This window comes from Natrix helvetica (assembly GCF_964273705.1).
Source record: "Natrix helvetica genome assembly, chromosome: Z".
Taxonomy (NCBI): domain Eukaryota; kingdom Metazoa; phylum Chordata; class Lepidosauria; order Squamata; family Natricidae; genus Natrix; species Natrix helvetica.
In genome coordinates, this window is record NC_138554.1 from 43494980 (window position 1) to 43507287 (window position 12308).

Sequence of the window (12308 nt, forward strand, 5' to 3'; positions counted from 1 at the left end):
ATCAGTCACTTTAGACTTTCGAAAAATAATTACTGGATGTCCTGTGGACTGAACTAAACATAGATCATCTAACAATGCAGTTTGGACTGCCAAACATGCACACATATTTAGTTATCATTCTAAACTGCTTTGGCAAAGTTTGTCATGTGAACCCAGCTATCACAGTAATAATTTATAGTTTAATGTCACAAATTATTCAGCCTACAACTTCAACAAAACTACATATAGAAGTGGCAGAACTGGGGGCTGAGTTAAAAAAGTATCAGCCTAGAATCCCTACATAGCCACAAACTAAATCTAACCTCCCTTGAATTCCATTTACCCTTATCTAACTTCAAGCAGGTGCTAATCATTCATTAGTTTAATTGGATTTTTCACATATGAACCTGATATTTTTCTTCTGATACAACTCATGGTTTAGCATCCTGTGATGGTGAGGATTCATGTTGCACTTCTGGTTGGAAATTGGCATAACTCTAGTTTGAAATAATGCTGGATAATTCACACTAGAGTTCAAGATCAAAGTATTAAATTTCAAACTTGGTCCAGATGTAGTTACAACTCAGTTCCTGAAAATATTGCTTTCAATGGTTTATTCACAAGAATGTTAAGTATGGGTGATCAAGTGAGTCATTTTATGTGAAAGTAACAATGGATGTTTTAAAAATATTTTAAAATATTATATTATGAATATTATGAATAAAAATATTCATGGGGTAAGCCTCAATAAATAAAAACTTTTTGTAATTTCAATCACTACTCTTTCAAACAAACTGGTATTGTAAAATCTTGCCTCATTGCCTTCTCTCTCTCGACCAGGCTAAAACAGACCTTCCCAGTCTGGTCATGCTTATTGTCCATATAATATTTAAAATCACATTAACTACTTGCTTCATACTAATTCCTGCAGTGATATTGCTGCCAGGTTGGTGCAAATTTCCAAAGGGTTGTTTTTTTAAAAAAAGTTAAACAACTTTCAAAGATGCCTCCCTCCTACTTCTAAAACAGAAGTGACTACATTTTGATTTCTCACTGCCAAGACCTTCTCCAACAGTTTCAAGAAGTTTCTTCAGGTGGTACTGAAAGCCAGAAAAAGTGTTGCAAACCAAATGGCTTATTTGGTTTGCATCATTTTTGGTACTTTTGATATCTGTGCTCAATATACCTGTAATCAAAGCAAATTGGCAATCTTATTGTATCTCTATGCAGTCATATAATCTTTAAAATGCACCATGAGAATGGAGGAATGAATTTGAAATTTTACAAGAAGTAGAATGCATAAGAATAAAAATTCATGAAGGTGAAAACATTAACACTACAAAATGACTGCAGGCTGCCAGAAAAGAGATAACAGGCCCAATGACAAAGTGATTATTTTTTTAAAATAAGCTATAAGTTATCTGTGAAAGGAAATATTACTTTTAAAAAATAAAGTTGAATTGAATCATTTTTTGATATTCTCATGCTCGGGTTATTCATTATACCGCTGTAACCAGTTTGGAAGCAAATTGTTGAACAAAAATGTCAGATATTTTAATGCATTATTACATAATTAAGTATTGGGGGGTTACAATAGATTCTACAATTTGACAAACAGGGTGGATTTTCCCCCCTTAATGTTCTTACATTTCAAGGATGTATCACAATTATGAACAAGGAAACTTTCCTAAATTAGTTTGAAAGTGTACAGGACTTTAACATAACTATATTTGATTCCTAATTTAATTCTTGTTAATGTTTTTATACAGTAGTACTTCAGTATTTGTCCAGTTCCTAGATGTATGAGTAGTAAAAATGAGTACTGAGCAAATCACATGACTTATCCCATGACCTTTGTTTCAGCTGGAAGAAGTGAGTCATGAGACAGCCAATACCAGCAGGTTCTACCTTGTGCATCAAGTACCAGGACATTTTTGCTTCAAAATGCATCGAGTACTGAATTTGATGAATTTTAAAGCAGTTGAGTACCAACTGCTTCACTATATTTGTGCTTTTATTGTAAGTTGCCTAGAGACGCTTTGAATAATGATATGGGCAGCATATAAATTTAATAAATAAGGAACAAATTAATAACAATAGTTAATTCCATAAAATAATTCTATTTATAATCTGAGTAGCTGCAAAAAAAAGTTGAATTTACAATTAGGCATGCTGGAGTACCCTATTGAGAGCTGGTGTTGACACAGTGGTTTGTGTCAAGATCAAGATAAAGGTTTCAGTCAATTTGTGTGTTAGCTTGCAAATCTTCTCTGCCAGGTTATGCAGTTTTGTGACTACAAGGTGATTTTAATATAGAGTTTGGTATCTGTAGTAATTTGAATATATTTTTTAATTGAATGCCACTCTGGAAACTTGTTGAGAAAATAATGTATGTGCCAGTTGGCCACAAATTGCAGAACATAGAACAGCTAAATTTAAATATCTCCCAAGTATAGTTTTTCCTTTTCTCCTTCCAACACTCTTTATTAAATATCAACACATCTGGAAATTCACATCTTTGAAAGTCTCTGACAATATAGAATTTGAAAGAGGCATATGGTTATATTACCTCACAGATGTTGAGTGACTTATGAGTCAGATGCATTCATAAGGAGCTCAACATATAATTTTAAAGTATCTCACAGACCATAATTCACAGCTAATTGGCATCAGAATGAGAATTTTAGAGGATATGCAAAATCCCATCCAAGAGAACCTGGAATACATACCTATTCACTAGGAACAATTCTGTCTAAAGGCCACACTTCAAAGTGAGGGCAAAACATGCAACATTTGAAATTATATACAAGTAACATTTCTCTGTATATTTACTGTTTTCTCCTTCCTCTCAACAATTTCAATTTGATAGCAAACTGTGGACAGACTATAGCAGTATCTCCCCAATTCCAAGAACTTAAAACTTTCTACCCAAGCTAAAGTAAGCACACAGTAAGGGCCACAATGGTATGCTCCAAAATACATTCTATTAATTCTAAAGCTTCTTAGAGATGCCATGTACCTTCAGCCAATTTGTTCATGTATAAGTGTACACATCTGATGTGGTAATTAAGAGACATAATTCATAAAATACTTATTAATGCGATTCCTCCTTGAAGCACAAGTACAGGGTAATCTCCCCCTTCCCCAAGCACACAGTGAATACACACAGGATGCATAAGCTCAGGTAAAAATTAAAAATAGAAGTTTGCTTCAGTATAGATTTTCACCTTTTTCAGAAATAAGCACTGAATGCCAAGAGGAAAAAAAAAGTAAGACACACGTTTTTGGTTTCCACTACTAACTCAGTGTACTTTATTTGCCTGCAGCCTACAGCTAGATAGCCAACACTGGACAGAGTTCAGTAGCACTGAGGAATGATGAGAATTTCCCTTCACGCACCCCTTCCCCAGTTTAGGAATGGCTTTCGTTTTGGGCATCTTTCAAAGAAAACTCTATCCCAAAGAAAAAAAGGCATTAAGAAAAAAGTGGACCCAAGTCCATAAAAGCCTCTCTTTCAGACTCATGCTGGAACTTCCTGCTGAACCACTTGGTCTTATATTTTGTTTTTGTTTTGTACACTGGTTCAGGAAATTGGCACTTGGGGCTACAATTCTGAACCTGGCACTGAAAGGCACAACATCAGATACCCTGTATAAGAAACTGGCTTGTTTGCTTTCCAATGAGGATGGGCAACCAAAGAGAATCCCAAGATGAGCCTGAGAAAGTACAGAGACAGAAAAGGGAAGTGAGGGTTGTTTTTGTTTTTTTTAAAAAAAAAAGTTTAATGCTTGTTGAAAGGATGAGATTCCCTATTTTACAAGGCAAGCATGAAAAGCACCCATCTTTTAAAAGCCCCTAAGCATCAATTGCTGCATAGTTAGAAGCTGGTGTGTCTCATTCCCTCTGCTTTTAGGAATTCTTACTATCTGGACAGTTGTCTCTGTCCATTTGTTATAATGTAACATAATGTTTTTTAAAAATATTTGAAACTATATGTTTTTAACAGATATAGTAGATAATAGTATACAGCTGCCCAATTGCTTTTTTTTTGGGGGGGGGGGGGAGAGGATTTCCTGCTACTGGAAAGAGTAATAGAAAAAATAGTACTGGGGGAATGTTTGACACCATTTTATTAATCTTCAACTGCAGTGGAAAAATATAACCTTTTACAAGTGCCATCCTGTGTAAGCTCAAGTCAGTATATATATTATATAATTTTTTCCTTTTTTGAAGTGCAGCAAGACTAACCCCATATCAGAACCAAATAAAGAGAACAAATAGGCCAAGCGGTTTCCAAATTGTACTTTTATCTTTTTTTGTTGTTGTTGTTGCTTTGTTTGAACATTGAATGTCAATCTCATTTTTGCAATCCAAAATATTTCCTGAAATATTTCTTGTTTGTTTAGGCTTTTTAAAAATTCTTTGGCACAATTATGTGTGGTTCGGGCTATTTTGTTCACAACGAAAGGGGTTTTGTTCCTTTTGGTTGTTTTTATTATTACCAATTCAAAGCAAAGTTATGTTTTGTTTAGAAGCTTCATATCTCATTTGGAAAAACTGATCCTAATCTCTCCACTAACATTTGAGAGTCTTCTGGATACTCTACCCGCCTCCCACCCCACCCAACCCCAGGTTTCTACATTCACAGTTGAACAAAATTCAGGAAGGAAAGGCGCTTTTTAATTAAACAAGATTGTGAAAAAAGTGTCACGATGGGAGCTTTGAACATCCCAGCTAAAATTCCCTAAAGAAGCCCTACACGGGGCAACTTCTCTTCCCCCCTCCCCCTTCAAATCTCTTACTTTTCTGCCACTTCAAGTAGACTGAATTTGTTAGTTTATGAAATGCAACTCCTAATCTCTTCAGTGTTTCTTTTGGGAAAGATTAACTGCAATTGAGAATGTAGATACTGCCTCATTCACACACACTCACTCTTGGAAGAAAATCCTTCACCCTTCCTATTTATCTCGTGCACTGACAACGTTGTGCGGCTTTCCCCTCCCCAAAAAGGTTAAAAGGTCATGAGCTGGGGACCCCACCTTCTCCTCTCTAGCAACGAAAGCCAGACCTTATTATATGAGTACTCAAATTGAACCTGAAGCTAGCTTTTCTCTCTCCCAGACTAAGTAATCTTCCTCTTCACTGGCCAAAAGACTCAGAATTAGTCCTTGTCTCTCGTCAGAAGAGACTGCACTGAAGTATAGAACTCAATCATTTTCTACTTCCTGGAGGCAAGCGATGACAAGGTTTTGTTGCTACGCAAGTCAGTGATTAGCTCCATTAACAGCGGTTCTGCCATTTGCCGTGGCTGGATTTTCACCGTGGTGTGTTTAAGCCTCTCACTCACTCATCCGCTCATTCCCAAACACTCAGCATCCGTGCACACTCCTCACTTCGGGTTGGGTTTTTTTTCCTCAATAGATTGGAGAATTCCAGTGGGGGTGTCAGGTGTCATCCCAATGGTAACAGATCTGTAAGTAAAGACAAATAAGGAGATAATGTAATATAAAAAGACACTTGCATTTTCTTTAGTAGCAATAAGATTGCTTGATTACTACAGGTTCTTTTGTCCCTATTAGAAAACTTTTCCATTTCAATTTGTCATATTATGCTGCATTATATTTCTTGCAATTTTTAAAGGTCTTCAAAAATAAGGAAATAATTTTTGGGGGGAGGACATTGAAGACAAAAACCATGGAGATGACAATCCAAATGCTACTTTCTGCATTTAGAAGTTTATTCAGTGAGAATTACATTAGTTCTCTGAATTTCTAATACAAACTGAACTCAGTTGTTTTAAAGAACAAGAAAGTTGGAGCCTTCTCACCAAGCTTGATTCTTCAGTTTTCTCAACTCTTTAGTGGCCCAGGTAGAAAGGGTTTTTGTTTTGTTCGTCTTTGATCTCCTTCCTTCAGTTAGTAGTTCATGTATCATGGGCCTAGCTTCTACCATCTTGAGGACATCTTTCCCAAATGCTGTGCACAGATCCCTGTGAAAAGCAAATATAGAGAAACTCCCAGTATGTGCTGTGGATAGTTCAAAATTTCTTGGCTCTTTCGAATTATGAATGCCACACTTTCCATCCCTCCTGCAGTCACATGATCACATTTCAGATGTTGGCAACCAGTTCACATTTACAAGTAGTTGTAACAACCTGCAGATCACAATTTGCTGCTGCTTTTTTTTTTTGCCATTTCCCAGCAGAATGTGACTATTGAGTATGCTGGATTTTTTAAAATGACCATATGGTTTGCTTAAAAATTGCAGAGACTTGCTTTATGACCATATCTGGTCAATGGTGCCTCAATCTATGACCAAAATTCTGGATCCATTGAGATCATAAATTGTGATCATAAATCAAATATTATTTCCAGCCACAAAGTGAATTACTGCAATGTAGTTTATTTGGGGCTGCCCTTGAAGACCCTCTAGAAGTTGCAACTGGTCCAGAATGTATGTGCAGTTACCCCCTGTACTCTGCCAGTGTGGAAATGATCTTGGAAGACTGGGCATAGAGACTCAGGCAAAGGCACGGTCAGACAAAAAAGGGCATAGCCTGCAGCGGGATAGTTGGTAGGGCAAGAGACTCAGGTGTAGGACTCTTTCCTAGTTTCTTAGGTTGTAAAAATTAGGGTGGTGGTAGGGAATGTACTTTCAAATTCTGTCAATGTAGTCTTCCAATAAAGTAGCTCATCTTCTTGTTTCCCTACCTGGTTTATCCTGAAAGGCCACTAGCCAGCCATATTGGCTTCTGGGTGGAATTCAAAGTGCTGATTATCTCCTCATGGCATGAGGCTAAGTTATTTGAAGGACTTCTCATCCCAGTAGACTTGATAGGAAGAACTCACTCTGAGTCCCTTCAATTAAATAATGCAATCTAATAGGACCTAGGATTCAAGTCTTTTCTGTTGTTTCTGCTGGTCTTTTGCAAATTACTGAAAAGTTGGATGTGTTCCTGGGAAGCCAAGGTTACTGGGGCACTGCCATTGTTTTGCATTTATTCTGACCATACACTGTAGAATCTATAGTGTATAGATCTCATAACAATGGTATTGTTTTTATTGGTTTCATATGTTGTGAGCCACCAGAATTTTATATCTGTGATATGTATAGCCATATAAATTAATTGAATAAATAAGTACAGGTGGGTCTTGATTGAAAACCATTTGTTCAGCTACCATTCAAACTTAGAATAGTGCTGAATGAGTGGTAAAGTCCTCAAAATTCTGGCTATCAAAGTGCCCCGTGATATTATGATTGTGATCTGATTGCTCAACAATGGCTTGGATTTCCAAACAACACAGCATCCTGTAGTAATGTCAATGATTTACTACTTTTCCTGTTGGTTTCCCAGAAGCAAAGTCAATAAAGAAGCTGGAAGTCAGGGTAACATTAAGTTCTTACTTAATAACACATGGTGGTTCACTTAATGACTAGTGATTTGTTTAACTTTGAGGGAATGCTAGAATGTTGCTAAGCAGCAGTCATATGTCTCACTTTACAACCAGATCACTTAGTTACAAATTCCAGTCCCATTTATTATTAAGCAAGGACAAAAAGAATTTAACAGAATAGTGTCGTGGCTATTTAACAAGTAAATATTTAATAATGGGCCAAGATTAAACAGTTTTAGAACTTTTATAAGGTTAAAAAAAGCTCTTAGTAAAGCATTATCATCTTGTCTTCCTAAGAGGCAAGACAGATTCACTGCGAGACAGTAGATCATAAATCTTCAGCATTTACCCTATCAGTCCTGCTGCACAGGCTACAACTCCATCACTATGATCTTCATCGGTAGCAATGTGGTCAATGAAAGACAAGATGAATTCTACTCTAGGCTGCACCAGCATCACATCCGCTGAAAAGGAAGCATAATTTAGTTTTATAGGCTTACATTATGGGCTTATTTCTTTATTTCTTCCTGAAATATCATGAAATGTCAATATCAACAATTCTGGAAGGTTTACCTTGAAACTCTGCTGAACTATATACCTAATTTGTATTAGAGGCATCCTACAAAGATTATATTCTTTTCTCTGACATTGCTTTTATACCTTCCTTCTACCTGCTATCTTAAAACTGTTTTAGTGCTCATATAAAAGTTGATACACATCTTACACAAGTAATTGAAAGACAGGGGAGATACAGCTTTGTGATTGAAACCTCAAAGGCTTCTAATCACATAGAATGGTTTTACTAACTTTTATTGGTTAGTGCACTAGAAAAGATGAGATTCATAAATTTGTGGAGTATAGGAATAAAGCACTGGAGTTTGCTTAGAAAACACAGTCCTTTTGCCTCTAACATTATTTATTTCACAGTCACAACTCCTTATCCTATGGCAATTGTTGAATTTAACGCACGTTAATAGTTGAGGAAAAGAACTCTTTAATTTTTAAAAACCTGACATATATCCTAATCTTCTAAAACTAACCTCCTAAAATTGTGCATTGTATGCCATTTTAAAGCAAATTGAAGGAAAAAGGAAAAAACACAAAGAAGTTAACCTCTCCAAATCTGAAAATTCTTGTTCACTCCATAATATCTTTTATTATTCTGAAAATTTGATTTCTTAGAACGGGCTGGGTACACATCAAATTATTCCTAAAATCTAATCTTAAACATGAAATATTACAGGATGAACTCAGGCAGAGGTTCTAAATGAAACCTAAACTAACTAAAAGGTTTATGTAGCTGTGTATGTACCTGTTTCATTTGTGTTAATTTAAAAAACTATTGTAAAATAGTTTTTTAAAAATAAAAATACAGATGCAAACAAAGACCATTTGATAACTTGGCCAGGGCTGTAAAAATGTGCCATTTAAGTTAAATGCCACCAAAATACCCTGAAACATCATACAAAGAGTAATGAAGAATGTTTTCTAATGTAATAGCCCTATCTTAAAACAAGGCAAAATAAGAAGCCTTGCACTGACAATTTCCCATTATTATTAAGAGGAGTAAACATTGGCAGAAACTGAACCTCACGCAGGTCTGTATCTGTGGTACTCAAGGAAATTAAAAAGAAAAGGACTTACGATGTACATTCTCTTGATCTCCTTTCAGACCTTGAACGATGCCTGTGTATGCTTCCAGACAGGTTTCTCGCAATTCATTCAGGTACTCTACCATGTCATAATCAGACTAAGAACAAACATAAAATAGAGTTAGCTTGGAATTATTGTCCTATCACTACCTGTCCATCATCTATCTCAAATACATAGGACCCAAATCTTATCCTAAAGGCGCTTTCCCCACTTCTCCTGCTTATAACAGTCCTTTCAGTAGTCCCAAGAACGTTCCATACCCGTTTATACTTTGATTTAGATGACTGTGGATAAACCCCAAATGGTCTCAATAACTCTCTTGAGTGTATAACTGTATGACTGCAAAGAATATAAATCCTTCCATTCCCCATTCAGTTAGGTAGAACTGAATAAGCTTCTTGGATGAGAAGTGAAACATCTTCAAAGAAAAAAACTCAATAAAGTCCACCTGCCTTTTGAATAAAAAGAAGGGGGAGCACCTTTGGGACAACCATGACCTGGATGATTGAGAATTTCCATAGACATTTAATCCAAAAGTTTGTTTACCTTATCAACATGGGCTTGAGAAGCTTGCTGTAGAGTATTCAGTACAACGTCTAAGTATTTTTTAAATTCTCCTCCAATTGCAAGAGCAATATCTCCAAACACGGAGAGAATTTGCGGTTTGACAGACCGATGTACATTTTCATTCTATAAAGATAATTCATAGCCAATAGTTTAGCTTTTAAAAATTATATTAGATTCCAGACATATTCTATCAGATATTGCCCCCAAGGTGCTGAGGGATTTTTCCATTTTGTAATACTAAAACTGAAAAGTATTTCAGTTCTCAGCATATTTCTTACTAATTCAAAGGGTCTCAGTCGTCATATACAGATAGGACTGTACAGTCTTAGCAACCAAGTATTAACTCATCACCAGATTTGCTACTCATTAAAGATAACCCAACATAATCAATTTGGTGAGCCACAGATGAAAATACATTTTTTAAAAATAGGTGCCACATATAGGTATTAAATGGCACTGCATATTTCCGTATTTATAATTTAAGTGAGAAAATAATACTCATTGGAATAGTAATTATTCCAATAGTAATTATTCCAATTAATAGTAATAGAATTTATTTTCATTTTTATTTCGTATTTCATAAAACTATTTCAGTTTTATTTACATTGCTTTCTTTCTTCTTCCTTTGTCAGAAACAAGCCATAAGATCAAATAAATGTTTACATTATTAAGAATTTTTTAAACATATCTTTCACTAATAGAGGTGAAATTTTATTTTTATTTTGTTTTTAGATCATCAATTTACTCACCCCCAAATTTTCTAAAAGAAGCTGCATAACCTCATCACAAAAGGGCAGAATGTTGGATTGCAAAGCCCGGCATAGGTCACCCACTAGGCCCACTGCAGCTAAACAGACCTGCAAAAACAAATATAGCCAATGAATCACTTTTCACCTCACCTCAGGCATCAATCATTATTTCCCCATTACAATATTAAATTGAGCCTGCAAGGCAATTTCTCAATTGGGGCAGTATGCTTCAAAATTGCTTCAATATATCTATTACAGATATATAGTCAGCTTACCTTTGCTGACTATATTCTCCAATTTTGGTTTTTCAATTTTGCATTATTGGCAAAAAGTTTTTCTTTTCCAATATTGTGGCCAAATTTTATACCAATTTCCCTTAAGTTGCAGTACATTTTATTGGTTTTTCCCATATCTTTCCCCATTTTTGTACTGTAATTACTATCTTGAAAACCTACTTGCTGTGGTTGCCCCTGAAAGGAAGGTGTTTGAATTAGGTGCATAGTGAAGTCACAATCTTTCCTTTAGAAGATTCAATATTTTTAATTAATGTTGTTTTATAATGTTATTTCAAATTCTTTTCTTCTTTTGTTTATACCATAATCCATTTGCTAATTTGGCTCCTTCTTTGTTAATATTCTCATATTCTGAGATTTTACACATTTTGTTATCCATGAGACAGTTTACAGAATAATGTAATTTAAAATGGTAAAATACAAGCCTGCTTCTCCTTTTTGAATCCTTATCTTAACTGGGATCATGGGGCCCAAAAATAAAAGTCCTTTAATTGGAGAAGAATGTCATTTTAATTTGTAATCCAGGCCTAGACATTACTTCCTTTGAAGTAGGGGAGGGAGTGGTAGAACATGGGGTTGGAGTTAAAAGAGGGCTCACCTAGAATGTGTATTTAGTCACAAGTGAACTACTCTAAATCCAATCCCTCTTGAATTGCCTTGACCCTTATTGAATTCCAAGCAAGTGCTCACCATTAGCTGAGAAGATTTCTGGACATAAGCATTAGATCTTCAGATTTGAAACTGCTCCTTCATGCCTGGTATTCTACACCAAAATGGGATGTTTTGGGATAACAAGTGATTGTAGGGAGTGTTTGCCAGTTAACCTGAGCAGATATCAGGCTTAGTATGGGAAATTATATGCTTGATATAATTGCTGAAACTGTAAGCAATTTAATGCTTATGTGTAAATTATTAACATCTCTTTTCTGCTGGATATAAAGAATTGCTCTAATATATTTTTATTAAAATGTTTATTTTATTCTACTTAAATATACTTTAAAAATGGAAAAACATGGATAATTTATACTGCGGTCTTCTATTACAGGGAAGCTGTTTAGTTTTTACTGATATCAGAACCGTAATTAACTTTTGTCTTCCTTCTCCCACCACCAAAAACAATGATCCTCAAACCAGACTTATTACTTTTTTTAAAAAGTGATATACTAATGTTATCACTTGGATTATGTTATCATAATCCAATCTCCAGAAAGTTGCCAAACAGCATATCATAGACAGGATAATTCTAAAGCAATTACAATAAATGAGAATACCTAATTAGAGAATGCAAAAAAAAGAGGAGAGAGGGATGGAGGGAGAGAGAAAGAAAAAAATGTTTCAGCTACTAACAGCCTCAAGATTCAGAGGATATAGATTAAACTAACTTTGTTATATTGACAGCTATCTATGAAATAAATCCTGACAGGTCCTGAAATAAAATTACTGCTAGGTATTGAAAACACTACTTAATCCCAACCAATTGCTTTTTAAGACAAGGAAAAGGGCCTTACCTGATATTCAGCATAATTTTTTAAACCAATATTCAGAAAAGGTTTGAAGGCCTCCATGTACTTGAGAAACTCCCCTCCTAACACTGAGCAAAATTAAAAATTAAAAATGTGAGATATCTAAAATTAAGACGTTAATATCCATAGCTTAGATGAATTTGTGGCTCT

General features: G+C 35.2%; 1 protein-coding gene across 2 annotated transcripts in view; it reads right to left on the reverse strand.

Moving 5' to 3' along the window:
- Positions 1 to 3260: 3260 nt before the first annotated feature.
- KPNB1 (karyopherin subunit beta 1) overlaps positions 3261 to 12308 on the reverse strand; it is a gene marked incomplete at its 3' end in the record, with an annotated part of 50368 nt that continues 41320 nt past the window's right edge. Inside the window, exons 16-22 of one of the 2 annotated variants that reach the window (XM_081933297.1) lie at positions 12144 to 12226; positions 10343 to 10450; positions 9573 to 9716; positions 9018 to 9123; positions 7723 to 7837; positions 5807 to 5968; positions 3261 to 5450 (exon numbers count right to left, since the gene is read on the reverse strand). In XM_081933297.1, the coding sequence (XP_081789423.1) occupies position 5450; positions 5807 to 5968; positions 7723 to 7837; positions 9018 to 9123; positions 9573 to 9716; positions 10343 to 10450; positions 12144 to 12226 (719 nt within the window). Of the gene's footprint in view, positions 5451 to 5802; positions 5969 to 7722; positions 7838 to 9017; positions 9124 to 9572; positions 9717 to 10342; positions 10451 to 12143; positions 12227 to 12308 lie in introns of those variants that run through there. The other variant, XM_081933296.1, reaches the window with a different exon arrangement.